This window comes from Ascidiella aspersa, chromosome 3, assembly GCF_963924565.1.
Source record: "Ascidiella aspersa chromosome 3, kaAscAspe10.2, whole genome shotgun sequence".
Taxonomy (NCBI): domain Eukaryota; kingdom Metazoa; phylum Chordata; class Ascidiacea; order Phlebobranchia; family Ascidiidae; genus Ascidiella; species Ascidiella aspersa.
In genome coordinates, this window is record NC_139449.1 from 17,034,436 (window position 1) to 17,054,738 (window position 20,303).

The 20,303-nt window shown below is 35.4% G+C and overlaps 2 protein-coding genes across 5 annotated transcripts; one reads left to right on the plus strand and one right to left on the minus strand.

Moving 5' to 3' along the window:
- Positions 1–706: 706 nt before the first annotated feature.
- LOC146160453 (40-kDa huntingtin-associated protein-like) lies at positions 707–5,734 on the plus strand. Of its 2 annotated transcripts, XM_083384160.1 has the most exons (9): positions 709–1,022; positions 1,675–1,794; positions 1,860–2,019; positions 2,103–2,171; positions 2,615–2,735; positions 2,797–2,883; positions 2,949–3,151; positions 3,315–3,370; positions 3,436–5,734. In XM_083384160.1, the coding sequence occupies exons 1-9, from the start codon at positions 964–966 to the stop codon at positions 3,515–3,517; spliced, it is 957 nt and encodes a 318-aa protein (XP_083240286.1). In that variant the 5' UTR covers positions 709–963; the 3' UTR covers positions 3,518–5,734. The 2 variants fall into 2 exon arrangements, with proteins under 2 accessions (XP_083240287.1, XP_083240286.1); XM_083384161.1 differs by lacking the exon at positions 2,797–2,883 and having other exon boundaries at positions 707–1,022.
- A 2,807-nt stretch (positions 5,735–8,541) lies between these two features.
- LOC146160454 (TOX high mobility group box family member 4-like) lies at positions 8,542–18,309 on the minus strand. 3 transcript variants are annotated; one of them, XM_083384513.1, is made up of 14 exons: positions 17,775–18,309; positions 17,147–17,234; positions 14,935–15,002; positions 13,954–13,989; positions 13,191–13,288; positions 13,007–13,112; positions 12,768–12,848; positions 12,277–12,409; positions 11,884–12,179; positions 11,697–11,798; positions 9,660–9,728; positions 9,515–9,604; positions 9,025–9,167; positions 8,542–8,783 (listed from the first exon to the last, which is right to left on the minus strand). In XM_083384513.1, the coding sequence occupies exons 1-14, from the start codon at positions 18,297–18,299 to the stop codon at positions 8,729–8,731; spliced, it is 1,890 nt and encodes a 629-aa protein (XP_083240639.1). In that variant the 5' UTR covers positions 18,300–18,309; the 3' UTR covers positions 8,542–8,728. The 3 variants fall into 3 exon arrangements, with proteins under 3 accessions (XP_083240639.1, XP_083240641.1, XP_083240640.1); XM_083384515.1 differs by lacking the exon at positions 11,697–11,798 and having other exon boundaries at positions 12,037–12,179; XM_083384514.1 differs by lacking the exon at positions 11,697–11,798.
- Positions 18,310–20,303: the final 1,994 nt, after the last annotated feature.

The following is a 20,303-nucleotide window of genomic DNA, read 5'->3' on the forward strand; positions in this document are numbered from 1 at the left end:
AGAAGTAGAAATACGTTGCCTGTAACCTACTAGCACAAATGTTATTGTTACTTGGCCTAAATTTCAATTTGGAACTAAAGCGCCCTATACTACACCTGACGTTTTAGTACTGCAGAAAATTATTGCAGAAATACGCATCAAAATCGCGCGAAGCGCGAACAATTTTTCAATTAACGTTGTTAAAGTTGGTACAAACAAAGTTTGTAGGCCTCGTGAGCCCGTGGTTTTACTTCATCCCAAAATGTTTCAAATAAATTCGGCCAAATTAGGACAGAAAGCTTACTGCCCTAATGATTTGCAAACCGTCGGACACAGCAGTTAAATTAGGACAATTCATTGTTTTTGGTTCAAATTTTAGGCCTTCTGGCAATCCTGGTTTGACAGCCATTCATTTTTATTATTCATCGTTTGACTGAATGTAGGCTTGATTCATTAATTGAAAAGTGTAATAGTGACGTCATAAACGCGACAGGTTCACTGCAGCAAAATCCGCACAAAGACAAATGTTAGACCGGCGGTTCTTTTGCTCCTTTTATTCTTCTAAACTGTTAGCTCATATTGCCTAATTTGCCTTAGAAATTGTACATGGCGACCCCCCAGACAGTCCTTTGCGACCTCCAGGTTGAGAACCACTGGAATAGGATAAGAATCGCATTTGAATTTTGTATTCTACTATGACGTACCTAGTGATGACTAAGTATATTACTGATCATAGACTTGTAACAAAAGAATGTCTTATGCAACAAGTAATTTGATTAGTGTAGAAATGTTTACTTGCATACATACATGAATTTATCTTGATTTATTGGTGACATTTTAATATTTATTGCTTTCAGATTTGACATTCTTATGAAAAGTGTTCAGCTCTGTTTGACATTAAGACCCTTCCTGTTGGACAATTCCTTTTAGATTCAGACCTTTGTTAAATATATGTTAGCCTTTCTGTAAAGATAAGTGTTGGCCATGTTCCAAGATGGAGATTTCTTTACATCCTACAAACTGGTTTCAAACAAACTTAAGAAGTAATTCATTTAAAAAATTTGGGGCACTGGTCTAGAATTCAACCACTTTTTTAGAGTAACAAAACGTGTTGTTAAAGTTAAAATTGCAGGGAAGAAATAAATATAGGAGAAGAAATATAAGAATATTACTTGACCCACCATACCCAAACTCGCACCCTAACCCAAGTAATGTTAGAAATATAAACCCCTGGATGAAAATGTGGTGGGATTCTAGACCAGTTTCTATTTTTAATTTAAATCTACCAACGTTTCATTGTCGGCATCAAATTAATGTCTATTTACTACTAAAACATCCACTCTCTTATATCTGTAAAGAAAGGTTGCTGAGTGCACAATTGCTTGTGGTTATACTAAATAAATTTGAAATCATAAACTGCTTTTTAAGGAGGTTGACTGGTCAACGGTTAGTACTCGTAGCCCAACTGAAAAGTATGGCAAGTGCACCCCAATAGTGTAACAAATGGGTTTTATTTGGGGTGCATATTTGATTTTTGGAGTGCACTTTTGAACTTCAATACACCCTGAAATTTTTGGCCAGGCACCACCCAAATCTGCTATTTTTTCCAGACTGGAAAGCAACTGGACTACTTATTTGCACTAGTGGGGGGAGGTCGCTAAAGAACTTAAACTAATTTACTTTTTGCTATTACAGGCGTTTTATGAAAAAGCCAAATTACTCTGAAGCAAGCAACGAGTTTAACCAGATTGCAAAATCACTTTCAAACAATGGTTTAAGTGCATATTCTGCATTTTGTGGTCAAGCTGTTGCAAGGTATTTAAAGATTCTTAATTTTTATATTAAAATAGAAAGTTTTCAAGACGTCTACCCTTTTTCAGATGTGAACAATCAATGGGAAATACACCTGGTCAAATCTTCCACTTACTAAAAGCCACTAAATCCTTTTTAGAGGCTCACAAAAGTATGGAAAATCTTCATTGTCCAAATGGCGGCGAATTCCTGATATCTGCATTGTGTTGCTGTGACACAATTGTCAAAGTAAGTTGTAGTTACCTCATCCTAATTCATAAAAATAAATTATTGATTCTATTATTTATAAAAAATGCTTTTATGTCATTTAGGTTTGTACTGAAAATGACTTAACAGTCGAAGCAGCTTCTCTGTGTTGGGAGCTTGGTGAATGGCTCCAGGTAAACATTAGAATGTTAAGTATACATAATTATTTATGGCCTGCGAACATTACTTTATAATTGTATATGCGCACCATTAAAGGGTTTTATCCAAGATTGGTAATTAATGAACAGCAAGCTTGTTCAAATTGTTTGGATATGATTGAAATTTGTCAGGGTACACGTGTAAATAAACTGAATCCAAACAATTAGAGGAGGGGGTTACAAAAAATTGTGCTACCTTTGGTATGTGTAGACCGGGAAATATTTTTTACATGTTTTATCTCTGACTTTATTTTGAATGTTAATCATTAATGCTTTTTTTCCATAACTTTTTAAGTTTTTTTAAACATTGATAAATATCCTTGCATCGACTGCAAACCCGCAGTGCTGGTTTGTGGCCCCCCATACTGTCAACCTCGGACCACACTGGTTTATATTATTGTTTTTTTTTATTATTGCAGAATAATCACCAATATGATAAGGCGGTTTGTCAGTTCCATCACTGCATTGCATTACATGTCATGAATCCTCTACAATCAGCTCTAGCCCATAAAAAACTTATGACACTGTATTTATTGCTTAGTAAGTACCGTAATTATTGTACCACCTTATACTTTCCCGTGTAACATGCGTGTTTCAATAGATGATTATCATTCCGCTCTCAACCATGGTACAACCCTGCTTGAAACTTGCCAAGTTTACTCTGAAAACTCACATTATAGTCCATTCGGTAAAAATAAATTATTTAGTAATCTATACATATCATTGTTTATAATTTGACATTTAAATGTTTAGGTTCCTATTCCAAACTATTAAGTGAGTGTGAAATCACCCTGATTTTGTTGATAATGTTGCTAAATCCACACCCATTCAAAGTAAAAGAGAAGCATTCATTAATTTTGAAAAAATATACATGGAATGAAAGTTATTTTGATGGTACACATTCAACAAAGAGTTATATGGATGAAAATTTATTTATACTGATGCAGTCAGTTGTGGTGAGTAAAAAGACATCGTTTGAGACAATTATGTATGTAAACCATAAATTATTTTTGTTTGTAAGCAATTGACCCAACTCCAAACAAAGATAATCAAAATGTTGTTAGCAGAGCTTCTGTCTAGTAGTGACTGGTGGTTAATCCTTAAGATTGTTTTTTTTAGATTGCTTGTTCTGGAAAAGACGTTTCAGTCCTACAAATTCTGAAAGAGGAGCTTGGGTACAGTTAGTTTACAGTGTTTTTAAAAGTGAAATATTTATAACCAAATTATTTTTAATTTTCAGTTTTTATTTCACACCAGAGCAAGCAGGTTTGATGGATAAAATAATTTCTGAATTTGAACATCCATCTGGAATGGGATTCTAGTTAGGGACTTGTTTTAACAGTAGAATCTGGAAAAAAAGTTTACCTCCAACAGACGGTGGTGTCGAAATTGACACCACTCTAAAAAATGAACACTTTTAGTAATTTTTTTGAAAAAACTCATAGGGAATGATTTCGGGATGACTTTAGGATGTATTTTGCGTGTACAGATGACAAGAAGCAAGACTACAGCAAGTCGATTTTAAATTTTTACATTATTAGCGTCAAGAAACAAAAAACATTCTTATGGCAGGTCCTATGCAAAATGTTAACTACTGCGAAAAAAATCATATAGTTCGTATGTAACATATGGTATGTCTTAAAAGTTTATATCAGGACCCACGTTGAACATTTTATGGCAGTTTGGGCATTCTGTAAACTGCCAATCGCCGTTACCACACACTCCATAAGTTGGCCTAGGTAGCAGTGGCTGCAAACTGTAACAGTATTATTTTGGCAACCTTGTCCCGCACACTTCCTGAGCTTTCCAGATGGCCTTATCTGCACTGGGCCAACATCTCTCTGGACTACCTTCCGCTTTAAATCATTTCTAAACCCCTCGATAAGCTGGTGTTATCAAGCTTCGTAAGTTGATATTCCTACCCAGTGGCGTATCCAGGGGTTCGGACCCCCCCCCCCCCCTTTTCGTAAGTGACATTATCGTTTTTTGTTCGTTTTTGCCAGAGTTTTACTTACCGTCCGAAGCTGCGTGTTTTTAAATGTAATTGGGTCACGCTTCTTAAGCTAATGCGAAACCAAAATTAAACGCAAAAAGCGTTTTTTTCTTTTGTTTGGTCGACCGTAAACGCTAGATAGATTTTCTCTTTCACTTTTAGTTATTCGTTCGGGTTGGCTAATCAGCAAGTGTGTGTTCGACAATTAATAATATAAATCAAGCGGTTTCCGCTTTTTTCTCCCTGAAAACGTCGAGTTATAGTAGACGGTGCTGATGTTTCTCGCTGTTTGTTGTCTGCGTTAATGTCAAATGTTGGTGCAAGACTGGGGTCGGCAACCAACTGATATTCATCGGGCCCCTCGCCTCTTTGACAAACTATACACGAGTTCATTTCAAATACTTTTGACTATTTTAACTACGTAAGTGCGAAAAATTTTCGCGCTTCGCCGAATGTTTTTACTACGTCCGGTTTGTTAACGTTTTGATGCTGTATTTTGAACTAGATCAGCGCTTCTTTACTTTTGCGCCGTGGAAAGCTGCCAAGTGCGTCGCGGACAAACCAAAAACGTATTCAAAAATATTTGACATTATAACATTTTTTATTTTCGGCAATGTAATAAAAACTTGCAAGAAATTTAAAAGAAATGCCGTTATACCAAAAAAAAAAATCACACTTGCTTCGCTCGCCAGGTGCGAAAAACTTAAAACGGTTATCAAACGCTGAACTAGATTAACTAACTATTAAAGTTATACCGTTTCTTCGAAGTAGTTTTATATGTCGCGCTAATCGAAAAACACCTGGGAAAAATGATCTCTGTTTAGTATTGCAGGGGGCGACAGACGTGCTTGTAATTTAGCTAGTCCCGTACATGGATCTATCAAAATTAATCACAGATATTTCACGGTCTTGGTTTAGTTTTTCGCCTAAAGTTAACGATTGCACACTAAGCGGTTTCGCAGTTGGCGCCTGACAGGATTGTCGACATCGCACGTGTTAGCTTTGGGTCTAAAAATGTTCGCTTTTGCTGGACGTTAATTGGCTTTTTGGGATGATTTTTTTTCTTGTTTATGAAGTCATTACCATCGCTATTTTATGAAGTCATATCCGTCATTATTTTATGACATCATTAACGCCACACGAAAAAATAACGGGGAATTCCCTAAGTTGAAAATTCGGAACCCCCCCTTTTCGAATTTCTGGATACGCCCCTGTTCCTGCCGGACGTTTTTTGTACAGTGTAGAGAAACGACGCATGCTTGTTTGTGCTTGTAATTTTATCATGTTCGCCTGTTAAAGTGTTAAATATTTCACTTCAATACCCTATTTCTTTCCTGGCCGTTCTGGCAAATCCAGCCGGCATTTTGGCTTAGCTAATCCCCAACGCAGTCGCTCTTGTGCTATATAGTGTCACGCGGCTGCTTGATCAAAAACTACAGTCAACGATGCACTCCTTTATGGAAACACGTGTTTTTACTGCGCTGTAAGCTATTTTATTGAAAACGAACTATGCTGAATTATGTGAAAGCACAATAAATCTATAAGCGACTTGACAGTATGCCCTTTGAAATACAATGACAGTTTGTTTTAGTTTCGATGTAGTGGAGTTCATATAGTACGGTTGTCATGTTCTCCTGTCACGCCAAAATCGGTCCGGCCGGAGTATACAGTTTGTCTCAGAGCGCCAAGGTATGGCAAGATATTACAAACGTATTTGGAGCTCACCTCCGCTAGTACCCAAAAGTTATATGTTGTCATAAAATGGAAGGACACCTGTTTGTCGGAAACAACTGTTCATCCACTGTCAAACTCAAATCCGGCCTGTAGTTCCTTATGTAATTACGGACCAATGCTTGCATAGGCTCACGAATGTGAATAAACTTACTGGCCACCAACTACGACAAGCTTTATAGCGAACACTAGAATTTACACCTGATCTAACCCGCACTAACTTTGAATGATTGGAACGTACTACTCTTGCACACAGTAAAGGCGCCCACTTCTCTCTATTTCTGGCTATGTATTGTACTGAAATGAGCTTCCAATAACGCTGTGATCGTTGGAAGAACTGCCAGAATCATCATCAGCAGCATCATGCAAATCTTCATCATAACTTGAAGAGTCTCATGTGCTTGAAGCCCTTCTTCAGGCATATGTTCTTCATCGTCAGACTGGTCAATTTCAGAATCTTCTAGAATGATTTTTATGTCTTCGGCCGCAATGTATAAATAAACCTGTGTGGTGACATATTCTACTCTAACACCGAAACATAAACGTGCATACAAAACTGTACAATATTACTGAAACTATAGTTTTCTGCATGCAGACTGCGTTGTGTTGAAACAGCCTTACGCTGCTATTACGCGTATGAAACAACAAAAGCTAATATTGGGTGTTGTTACTTTTACAAATCGCTTTTACACAGAAAAGTAGGAGAATAATAGTCTTATAACGTACAAACTGCACATAGCGCAAAACCTGCCGTGAGAATTTCCGAAGTTAGTGTCATCTGCCAACAGATCAAATATGCATAAAGTACCTATAATACGTCTTAAACTCGTCATAAACGTTGTATCTAAATAAGATAAACAATCACTGGACAGAATAAAGGCCCCAGGATAATCAAATATAAAGGCTGATAGTGCAAACGTATGGTTGTATTTCCAAAATTCGTTTGGTGTCGATTTCGACACGTCGGCCGATGGAGGTATAACAGGTTATAAAAAATAAATTAAAAACTAGACAGGGTGTGCGGTTTTTGTATATTTTGCTAGGGGTGTATAGCGCGGTTCTACTATATTATACCAGGGGGGTATAGCGCAGTTCCACTATACTTTACCAGGGTGTTATACCTTAGTTATTCTATATTCTTTCAACGGGTCTTATTTGTCAGTGTCCATATACTCCCAATGTTGTGCTTCCAGTTTCGGTGCTTTAGCAGGCAAAAGCGGATGTGGCCCGAAGTTGCGTGTTATAGGTTGGACATGGTGCACTTTTACAAGATTGATTGCCAGTGGTCTTTATATAAATTTTGGTGCGAAGCAAACCTATAACTTGTCTTTATAATTAAAAAATATTTGACAATTTTTCCTTGCACCCCTGTACGCCTCTCATTGGGAACAAAAGTCAATAGTGTGACGATTCGATTTAGTTCTTTACAGCTATCTACTCCAATCTAGCGGCAGAAAACCTTCAATACAGAATTCGTTCATATCTGGCTGCCTACTGTGCTTTTTTTGTCCAGCGCGTGCAACATTCATTGTGCGAAGTGGCTTGTCTCAGTGAAACTAAGCGCGTGCGACTTGCCTTTTAAAAAAGGCTTCTCTTAGTAAATTAACTTATTGCTTTTACAAAACAACATATTTTACCGCCGCAAGTTTAAATGAAAAAATCTGCCAGGCAGTGTACACCACTCTGCTTCCAGTTTTTATTCTATAAATGAAATCACTTTAATTTCTATATTTTTGTTTAGTTATTTTCCCCCATAGGTTAATTATTTTAAATTGAAGTTCAAAATTTGCCTGAGGAGCAATCTATAATTTGTCTTTATAATTGAAAACTATTTAACAATGTTTTCTTTAGTTTTTTAGACACCTCTAAACACAAAAACGGCCGAATTTTAATTTTGTCCCCCTAAATTACTCCCCTTTTTTTCTAGAGGTAAAATTTTTATTTTAACATCAGCTTCAAATGGTTCTCTAACATTTGTGAAGTTTTAAGATGTTTTTCTAGTGTAAATATATCATTGAAATTTCCTAAAGTGTTTTACATTTTGACACCCCGCATGATCAGTTCAGGGGTAAAGTTTAAAATTTTGTTATTTAGCATTGTATATGTAATGTATCCATCATCCATAAATATATCAGATTTTTTTTGCATTTTTTTATCTCTGAAAAATGATCAAAACCAAAATTAACAAAAAATGAAAGTTTTGCCCCCCTAAAAACCACCCCTTATAACCTGGGCAAATTTTTTTTATATTAGAAACAACTTTGGGATGGTATTTAACAGTTGTGAAATTTTCATGTTCTAGCTATGTTTTTTTCCTTGTCAAAAGTGTGCCACAAAAAAATTGACTGAAAAAAAAAAAAAATAATTCAGACAAAAACAACATGTGTCCAAAATTTTTTTTTTTGGGCCACATAAATATAGTGGTTAAAATAAATCTTATTCATACTCTTTGAAGAAAGTTAGGCTATTGAAAATCTTTTGAAGAAAGTTAAGCTATTGAAAATTTATATTGTAGTAATCTTATTAAGTAGCAAAAAATATACATCAAAATTTGAAGTGTCGAAATCGACACCTCGGCCGTTCTGGTGTTAAATGTACAATAAAGCACAATTAAAATTGCAAATAGTACAAAGCATTTATTAATCGCACTGCAGTAAACGAACCACACACAAAAGTTCACAGGAATGCAGCAATGGTCATATATTTTCAGACAGCAAAATAAAATGAAACTCTGTTGAGGGGAGCAGCAGTAATAAATGACATATTTACTTTTTAGGCACTTTTTACATTGGCGTATTCTTTGGGCCCATTAGTTCACAGAAGCACTTATTTTTCTTGTGGAGGCCCATGCATCAAACACATCTCTGCAGAAATAAATGTTGAATTAGTTTGCATGTCAAAAGTGTTTTCATTTTTTTAAATTTGGTTACTTGTAACAATTAGCCTGCACAGTTATTGCTTATAATTACTCGAGTTTACCAATTTTAATATCAGAGATTCGACTTGGAGTTCACTTGACCTAGGCAACCGATGGAACTTAAAATGACTTTTTTACAAAACCCTGTTTATAATTCTGAAGTATGTCTACTGGTAGATAGGTCCTACCTGCAATGTGTAACAACACATTCACTTGAACAATATTCATCATTCCACTGTGGGTCTGATACAGCAAAATTGTTACAACCATCACGAATACACATTTGTACCGGCTTTGAATCAACTTCTTGATGGTTTCCTCTGGCATGAGACTACCAAGATGCATAAAAAAAATGTAAAAATTACAAATTGGATACAAATAAAAAAAATTAAATTTTCTAAAATAATATATTATTTATTGCAACCATAGCAGACGTACAATGCAAGACTACGTTATTATTTCAAACTACAAACTGTTAATTTTTTATATAATAAAGAAAGTTGGTTCAAATATTACAGTTATTCAATAAAACTGGGTTAATAAAATTAATTTTACGTCTTACTGAATTTTACATAGATTTAATAGGTAGGGACTAGAATAAAGCAGTAAACGTATAAATGCCCAAAAAATATCTTAAAATTACTTTTATTTTATTTTTTTGAAGTTTTAAACACTTACTAGTAAAGCTGGGGGTGTTGGTAATTGGGTAAGGTCAACATATTCCAGTTTTCCATGAATATCATTTTGGCCAGGCTCAGATTGGATGTTCTGAATACATTGGAAATAGTAATTCAATACCCTGGATGTAAATAGATTAACTTACCCCTTCTGATTCCCCAACTTCACTTTCCTGGGCCAACATTTGTAGTATTGGTTGAACACTGCAGGTATCCTGTTGGTATAAAAATAGTTGAAATGTATAAATAATTTGTATAATATGAAATTGACTTGCACTTCCTTAAGGGTCAGCAATTACTTTTTGATAAGACACATAAAATAGATTGCAGACCATAATATTTGAAATTTTTTGGAAAATATGTAGAAGGTTTGTGATTTTTAAACTGTATGCCTAAAGTGTGTTGCAAAACTTTTGGTAATTTAGAAAATATGTTTTGTATCACAATTAGGCATAACAGTGTAGCAGTGTAGCTGTTTTTGTATTATAACAAGTCTAAATGTGAGTGCTAAAACACAATAATATCTGCAATCATTTTATTATAGCAATGATGTTAAGATGCTAACAGAACACTGGTCAACAGCAAATTTTAAACAGAGATGTGAAAAAGTGTTTTCGGTGCTGATTCTGAAAGTGCCCTCATTTTTTCTAGCACATCAGGTTTATGAAATATTTGCATTTCAATGTATTGCCTTATTATTAATATACAGCTTCCGAGCGGAGTATAACTGTTGTTTCATAGCACTACAGCAGAAAAACTCGACATGAATAAATGTTTGGCAATACCATATTTTAATCAGTAGTATGGTTAATTATTGTTTTAAAATTTGTGTGCTCATCATTTTAGATATTAATATGTTGAACAATTGTACTTGAGCTCTTAAATTTAACAAGGCGACCTGTACTACATAATGCCCCAATGCATATTTCACTTCCTTCTCACGGAAGTCTTGTATTCTCAAAAGATGTTGGTGAAATAGGTTAATAATAACAAAACGAAAGTTCAAAACCAATTCTGTTTTCCAGACAGATTTAACAGCCTTACTAGAAATCTGTCTCTTTCAACAGTATTTAGAACAGCTTGTATTAGGATTAAAATAAAACAACTTGCTTGAGATTAATGTAGTAATAAGACATTACAAATTGGACCTACAGTAGACACACATTTTTGCTACTACGGCCGTGCTACCAAATGCATTACTTTAAAAGAGACTATAAGCCTGAGAACCGTAAGCAACTGATATTACAAACGTTACACCCCCTATAAAATTTTCTTGCTCAAGGAATAGAAAAGTGGGAGTTTTATGTTGAGCATTTCTCTACAGAGGTTTTCACCACTAAGCTAATTAAAATGAAAATAATCTTGATGGGCCGTAATATGAGGTAATTCTAACAGATACACATCGTAAAAAGGTGGAATTACACACTTGACTGGCATTTAGTGACTGTGTACTAATTGTTTTTTTAATCGAAATCTTTTCCAGAAGGTGTTGATGATCTACTTGGGTTTACACGTTGATGGGTTATGAACGTCACTTAAATTCCAGAGTACCTTTAGTTACATGACAAACAAAAACAACATTTTGAGCTATAACATCCTGTCAGCAAGGATTTTTATGTGTATAAAAGTTATATGACAGACGTTTTTAAGAGCCATGTAGCATAACTGTGCATTGTTTTTAATGCGTTTTATCGAGAAATTTAAATTGGACGATATCTAAAAAAATGTGATATGCTACAGAAAAAGGGGTATATTCAAAATCAGTGCGAAAAATAATCTAATATAAAATACTCACATTCTCCTTGAAAAAAAAGTGAAATTTTGTTGACCAGTGTACATAATCCTTGAGTGCCACACACAGTTTAACAAACTCTGGCCCAACAGTATTAGTGGCAATTGTCAAGATATGATATTAACATTGTAAGAATGTGCTGCGAATATTTTTTTGATTACTGCAAGCCAAAAAAAGAGAACCACTGCTTTAGAGACTTAATCAAATGTGGAACAATAGAAACATTTCTAACTAAGCAGCATCTATTTCCACAACATACTAAATTATTAACTTAGTTCAAATTAATAGGCCTAAAGAATTGGTTAAAGTTGGATTGTGACCCACTATTTACGAACCCTTTAAAAAAAAAAAAAAATTGAGGCAGTTTTGAAATTCACAACAAAATCAGTACCTCTCCTGTGGACCTAGAAGCTGTGGTTGTAACAGGGCGTAGCATGTCAGCCATTTTAATAATTCTACTTCTTCCAGCTTGCGAACTGGTGATTGATGCAGCCTTTACAAACAACAAAAAGGGAGATACAAACAGGTCATCCACCGAGAATTTAAAAACATGAAAATTGATTTGAGGGATAACATACTTGACTTGCTGGAAGAACTTTAATAACTTGACCAGGTTTGCTGGGGAAAAATGCAATTGGAGAAGTGGCTTTTGGGACCATATTGCGTAGCTGTATTGGAGGTGGGCCGACACATGAAGAACCAGCAGAAGGTGATATGTTAGAACTGTTCACCTGAGATGAAAGGATAATTCCTTGATGAGCAGAAGTCATGGTCCCTGCTGTTGGAATAGGAGAAATTCTGTCAGGACATGGAGTGACATCATTTTGTCTCATGGTAGACAGATTAGTTTCGGGTATGTTCATAGATGACCATTCTGCCAAAGAAATATTGTTAGGCTATGGCACATTTAATGAGAATCATATTTTTATGGAACTTACAATGCTCCAAATCTACTTAGATCAGTTATATACCTCTTTGTCTTGATGGGGCAATCTGAAGCTTTGGCATTGGAGGCAGTGATGGCTGGCGCTGATTGCCCACTTCTTTCATCTGCATTTTTAGTACAGACAGTGGCTGGCTGTCGTCATCCACATCTAAACCACCCTAAAGAATGTATGCGGTTTAGTAATTCGGCCAACCAGTAGCACTGTTAAGAACTAATATGCATTGTATCAATTGATTAAATTGCATCTAATTCTGTGGTTATTGTTTTTCCACGACACTGAAATTGTTGGACCCAATAAATAAATTTTCAATGAAGTAGTTCAAGGTAAAAAAGTTGTTATTAAAGACCGCATCCCAAAAAGGAAGCATATATATATAACGGTAATATTTTTTGTTACTTGGTACATTAAATACTAGTCTTATACATATATTCTAAACGACAGAAAAGGCCTTAGTTTAAACACTTTAAGCGGTTCTTGAATGTAACACTATTTGCATTAAACATTATTACATTTACCCGTGAAACAAGGTTTGCTCTGTAAGCTGCAAGTTGCTTCAAGTAATCACGCTTTGCAGTTTCCGTTTTTTGTTTGTACACCTGAAAACAGAAGCAGAAATTAAATTAACTAACAATAAGTGACTAAAGACCACATTCAAATGTTTGGTCAATTGCATTTTTTTGTATAACAGACAACCAGAATTGCCACACTTCGCAAAACTCTTTAGAATAGGTTTTTCACATTTATGCTTATTAACCTGTTTTGCTTCTTCACTTAAACTGTCCCACATTGAAGCAACAATCTTTGATATTTCTCCAAAAGTTGCATTTGGATTTTCTGCTTTGATAGCAGCCTGCGTATCACTGTAGGAATAAGGTAGTTTAGAAAAGGTATTCTTTTTAGTCATCGCCAAAGTAACAAAAATGTTACGTTAGACTTACCGAAAAAATAATGCATATGCAGAAACTGGCTTTTGGGGTTCATTTGCACCCTTTTTCTTTCTCTTTTTTGGTCCCTTTTTCTTGGCTTCAGGACTTACCTTAAAAAAATAAGCATATGATGAAAATACATTTAGGACTGGTTAATATTTTATACCAAAGAAATAGAATTCTTCTTCTTACCCAACACAAAACTGTGTTATTCAATATCAAAAAGCCCGTTGTCCAAACTCAAACACAAAGAATCTTGGAACAAATGTGCTTAATCATGCAGCAATAAAATTGGATAAAAAAGATTATCAGGAGTTAAGTAATGATTCACCATTTTCCTAGGTACAGCATTAAACCCGCAATTTAAACAAAATCTTTCTAAAGTTTTGTTCTCTAAACTCATTTGATAAATTTTAATGACTGAAAATTTTTTTTTTTTTGATACAACAAAGTGACTTGGATAAGCAGGGTCTATCATCGCTCCAATACTATCTGAAAATTTGGATATGCATTAGTGAGATGTTGATGGGCCTTAAAAATGTGCGGCTGTTATACAGTTGATGTTAAAATTGAGGCAGGGTTGAATATAAAAAATAGCAAGTGCAACTGAGTTTTGTGAGTTTTTAAGGTTGAACACATTTCATGATGATTTTCCACTAAAAATGCACTGCTACAGCCACAAGCCATAGTGATAAATTCCCTGCGCAGGCCGAAATTTCCAATCTGAAAAGCACACAATTACAGTACTGAAAATCATCACCAAAATTTGACATACCTCAAATTCGACTTCAGGACTTGAAGCAGACTCATCCTAAATATATATTGTTCATTTGACTTTTTACTAATTTTAAACTAAAACAAACTACAAACGATGTGTTTTGTTTGTAAAAAAAATATTTGGAGGTTCTTAAGTGGGAATGTTTAAAGTGGAATCCCAAGGTTTTCTACAATATTACATTTTCAATCTATAATAACAAATCCAGAATGTTGAATCCTAGTATATTTTTAATATATTAGTTACTTTGAATAACATTAGTATCAAAAAAGTGAATTACAAACTGATTAACATTCTAAGCAACTGCCATTTAAAACAGTTGTTTAAACTGTGATGCACAACTACACTAAAGACATACAAAATTATAGAAAGTTGTTGCCCCAACCTTTTTTGCCCATATAGTGTGTGCAAGGCAACACAATGACCTCTTAAATTTAGGTCATTTTTAAGACATTTTTGTGCTTCAGTTTTACTGTATTACAAATGTGATCTGTCAAACAATATTTTGCAAAGAATACAAGTTAGTCAATGTTGGCCAAAATTTAAGCTTCATTAACCCCGTAGCATACTTTGTGTGTTTTATGATGGAATGTTACTTTTCCAACTTAACACCAAATCGCTGAATCTCTGTACCAGGCATTACACTTTTGCCACTTGCCCAATAACATTTGATTGACACTTAAAGATAAGGTGAAGGTAACGCCTAAAAAAATGCTGATGCTACACTGCATGGCTACATTTAAAGCAAGCACAGTAATTAATCCAAAACATGCCACTTGTGTATGTACTATTAGGCTTAACCTTTCCGTAGTAAAACAAACACTTTATAACGGTACTAATTACCCGAAATAAACAGCAAGATTTGGATCCAAGGATATGATATTCTACCTTAAACATCGCTATAGTTTTAAAAAGAATGTAAGTGCACTGATCAATTGTTCACATTATATTGTGTATCACGGTGATAATAAGAAATCTAACCATAATTTGGGGGCACAAGAATCCTGTCCTTTGGAAGCCTCCTGTTGAATGGGGGTGGACTGCCAAATCTAAACCAAAAATCAATACACAACACATTAACAGAAATCTGAATACAAAATATGTTAGTTTACATGCAACCTCAGTCTAAAATAAATAAAAGCTAAAAAAACATAAACTAACATATTTATATAGAAAGGTTTTCTAAACAGATAAGCATAATACCCAAATTTATAAATTAATGTTGGATTGAAGTAGGGTTCCTCTTCGGGAAATTCCCGGGATTTCCCGCGAATTAACATCCCGAATCCCGGGAAATTTTTTTTAATCCCAGTTATTCGGCAACATAGCAAAAATTTGTCGTTTTTGACTAATATATAGAAAAAAATATTACCAACCCTGTTAGGCTGAATCCCCATCGGTTAAACAAAAACGCTTTAACGCAGACTGATCGCGACTAATGAGAAGGAACACTATTTATTTTGTTGTCGCGTCTCCACCGACCAGACTTGACGCAAATTTTACGCACAGCAGACAGACACGACTGAACGCGTTTTTAGCGAGATAGCGCGTGCACTACTTTTCGCCGTAACTAAAGATGTTTTTTGATAGAAACCACAAGTATTTTACAAGTTTTCTGTTAGGAATGTTATTTTGAAAGGTTAAGCAGAATTTTTTTTAAATTATTATGGAAATATAATCCTGGAACGGTTGAAAAGCCTTTTATAGTTTGTTCTAATTGTAATTTTACATACGTTTAAACGCTGTTTGTATTTTTCCAACTTAAATAGGAATTTAATCTACCCTATAATACAATTTTAACTTTAAAAGTTCTAACCTGCGGTCAAAAAATATTTTGACAAAATTCTTGTGCAATTTTGAAATTAAAAAATCATGTTTCAATACAGTTTAAAAAAGTGACTAGAAAGAACCACCTTCTTAATATATTTTTGCAAATAGGGTGTACCTAGCACTTGTGTTGCCGTATAAACCAGGGCTGGGGAGCCGGAGCTGGAGCCAGGAGCCCGGAGCTAAGCATTTTCTCTGGAGCCAGAGCCGGAGCCGGAGCCATTGTTATTATTTTTGTGGAGCTGGAGCCGGAGCCGGAGCCATTTTTATTATTTTTGTGGAGCTGGAGCCGGAGCCGGAGCCATTTTTATTATTTTTGTGGAGCTGGAGCCGGAGCCCTTTTTATTATTTTTGTGGAGCTGGGGCCATAGTTTGTGGTGCTAAAGCTAAGAAATTATATTTTGTTCCATCTCCAACGTTAGTTAGCCAAAAGTTTTTTTAAAAACTTTTTAAAACTTGCCATTGAATAAGTGACTGGTGGCACCGGAGCTGGAGCTGGAGCCGGAGTCATTGGGTGTGTGTTTGATGGCTCCGGAGCTGGAGCCGGAGCCAAAGGATTTGAGTTTTACTACCTAGGAGCTGGAGCCGGAGCCAAAGGATTGAGTTTTACGACTCCGGAGCTGGAGCCGGAGCCATTTAATAATTGCCTGATGGCTCCGGAGCTGGAGCCGGAGCTAATGCTATTTTACGGTGGCTCCCCAGCCCTGGTATAAACCGCTTGTTACGTTTCCAAATCCATATTTCTCCCAAAGTTTTCATTTCATTTCATATCGCTTAGTTTTTACCAGTTTAAGGGTTGCGTGCTTTGTCGGTGGGAATTGGACAGAGTCGCTTTTAGGCACGACGCGACAAGTCAACAGTCAGACATGTTTCGTCGGGTCGTGTCTGAAGACTGGTGGGGATCCAGCCTTAAAGTCGTTGACTAATTGCTTTATTTGTGCTTACCACCGAAATAACTTCATTAAATTTATTCTACCAAAAAAAATGTGCTTTTTATTAAATAAAAACAAAAAATGGTGCTGACTTTAATACGAGAAGGTCTTGTAAGATTGAAGCAAGACTTCAGAACATAAATGAGCTTGATTAAATCTTTGGAGCTAATATAAAATCATTTTAAACGTCATAAAGACGATATTTCAGGTATAATTTTTTCGTCGGGATTCCCGGGAATTTTCATTTTTCAATCCCGTTTCCCGGGAGTGAAAAAATCCGGGAAAAAGAGAAAACCTAGATTGAAGGTGCCAAACATGATTTCTATATTTCTCAAAAATGATTAAAAGGATCACAGTATATGAAATTAACCCTTATAGGGTTAGGTTTACAATGGCAATTCACTTTGTTTTTATATTGATGCAAACATATTTACCTTTATACTCAGAAGGCCAACAATTCGTTTGGAAGTTGCTTCCTCCAGTAAACGTTTCTTTTGTAGTCGAAAATTGTTGGTATGTAGTCTATATTTGTAAACGCGGCATAATTGAGATTACATTGTAAACCTTTTAACGTGGAACCTTCTACCTTATTTACGACCTAAAACTTGCCAAATCGTCTCCACGTTTACTTATTTGGTTTTTATTTTGATGTTTTATTTTCTCAATTTCGGGTAAGTACCACAATAGCAATGGATATATTGTTTCTACATTTTTCCTAAAAAACGGAGCACATAACACAAATTAATAGCTTTACACGTCAGACTCCACTTTAAAATGATTTTGCTGATTGTGTTACCTACTTTTAGTTTTCGCAGAGATAAATATACACGCAAATTATATTAACAAGTCCAATAAGTTATTCATTAAAAAAGTTCAAGTTTTTTAACTTTTTTTTTTTTATTTTTCGTTTTAGCAATGATAGGTTACTACAGTATCATTGGTTTCAGACCTAAAAGCGTATATGGTCAACCTGAACAAACAACGCAAAATAATATTTACCCTTTTAAAAATATATGCGCCAAGCATAACACGAAAACTGCATGGTATACGAAATTATCGAACCTGGTATGCGTTTGACGAACCTATTCCTGAATATAGCGCTTGAGCTTCGATGTTGTTGCAATTATTGCCGTTATACGAAGCTGTGCTTGTACAAATAAAGTTGGAAGACCCGTTTTGCTGAGAACCGCCGAGGTCGTTGAAACAACAGTTGACTTGTTGCTTATGGTGAATTGGGTAACTTGTCGGTAGAGAATTAGAATATTGATGCTGGGCGTAATTGACTTGAATTTGACTAGAAGATGAAGTATCCACGTAGTTATTGTGCTGCTGTTCCTGCTGCAAATGATGGTACGGGTGATATCGGACAGATTGTGATACTGACTTTAAAGTGTCAGTATAGGACGTGCCGAAGTTTCCACTGATTGTACCTGGCTGTTGATTTCCTTGATATGTATGTTGTAATACGTGGGAGGGAGATACTGTGCCTTGGCTTTGCTGTTCGTTGTATGAAGAATATCCAGAGCAGTCGACTAAATGCGGCTGTTGTTTTCCAAAATAATTAACAGGATCGGTCCTGCCATTCATTATAACGAAGTAAAAGTCTGAAAGCAAATAATAATATTAATTGTTGTTCAAAATTTCCAGCAGGAACTTCAGGTAAGAAAAATGTCGTAACTTCTTATGATGAGGTGTTAAGCTCGCAGGCTCCTCTACAACTGGAACTAAATCGCTCAAATTTACACTAAACGTAACTTTGCCAAACGAAATGTTTTAACTGCTATGTTTACCATATATTTTCTCTACCTAAACTTTTTGAACTTCACAAATTACCATATTGTGTTACTTTGAACTATATCGTTTTTACTGTAGAGATGCGCTTTCGCTTAAGTTTAAATATTGTCATAAACTTAACTTAAATACAACGGGCTTCAAATTTATAAGCTAAAAACCTCATTAGGCAAATGTGTGCCAAGGCCACAGCACCAAAGTACGATAATGACTAATTATTGCGAGACTGGAATATTTTCCGCGTTTTTGCCTTCTCTCCCATTTAAGGCGCCTGTAGTTTGCCTTACAATTTTTTACTTCTTTACCGACCTTTTAAAATGCGGCATGATACGCGCCCCGGAGCTGGCATATGGCGGCGTAGATAAGATTGTTTGCGACGCCTTTCATCTACGATAGCGCCTGGGGAAAAAGGGCAAAATAAAATTACGCCCGTACACAAGCCATTTATCACTCCTTCTCTGGATTTAAATATATTCAGTCTGCATTTGCTGGTAACAGATTGTTGCAGACGGGGTAACAAAACATGGCAATGTTATGTTCTTAAATATCCTCATATCAGCATTATCCAATTAGGAACAGACTGGTCAATGTTTCTCGCCAATTGTTTTTTTTTTCGTTTTGCAAGCATATCAATTTCGCTTTGGTTTATTTTGACAAAAACTAATAACTATCCTTATAGTCACATCACAAAACCTGGTTATATAAAGGCAAATATTGGTATTTTATAGAGCCAGGATTTATTCAACTTAACAACATATAATATCCAGCACGGTTTTACGAAACATGGTTGTGAAATCATTAACGATTTTACCATGTTGTTTGTTAAAGATCACTTTTGTTAAATTTATCAACGTGGCGTAATCTGGGTTTATTCAACAACAAACAAAAAAACGCGTGAAACAAAACATAAAAAACTCGAGAATTCTCACGATTTAATTCCGTTGAAGAATAAATTATTGAATGATCAGTGATGCGTAGCGCAGCACCTGCCGCTTCGGTGGCAGGTGCAAGGATCGGCAACGTGTCATTTCAACGGCGCCAGGATGGCGGGCGGTGCCTTGCCAGAATTTGATCATAAACAAACGCGTTTTAGAAAAGAAAATTCGCTGACCGAGATTTGTAAATAAACACACCTGGGATGTAATGTAATTTAATGTGTGATTGGTCAACGGCGCATTTGATGGGAACAGTTCGCAATCGAATCCAATTAACAATCTCTAACTTAATGCTTTTAAAACTTCCTTCTTAAGGCCTTAATGAAGGCAGAATTGTGTATGCTGACTTCTCAGTATTTGCTCGTTTAACAACGTCAAACACGCTATTAGCCTTACGTTAAAAGTAATATCCCAGGAAATCTTGCACTTTAAATGACAACAAGCGTACGCCCGATAAGCGTATGGCGACAGCGAAACTTTATCTCGTTGTTAAAAAGGTACGCATATTTAATTTATGAAGACTAAATTGTTATTTTTGCAAATGGCTTTTCGACATCCAAGATAAAACAACAATAAAGTGCATTGACCTAAATTCAACAATCAATGGTAATGTTTGGTTTTGTTTTGTGAAAATCAACAATGCGAACGCGTTCTTTAAACGTAGCAATCTTCTTTAAGTTAGAACTGTTATTATCACCACGAATAAGTTGCGTGGCTTATATAGTTATTATGCAAACCAATCATCTTTTTTTGCGTTGCGACATTGTGTCTCGTCAATGTTTTTTTATTCAAAGTAGAATCTAGTTTAGTAGAATACAAGTAGCCTAATGAAGCCGATCACGCATTAAAGTGAAATTTATTAGTA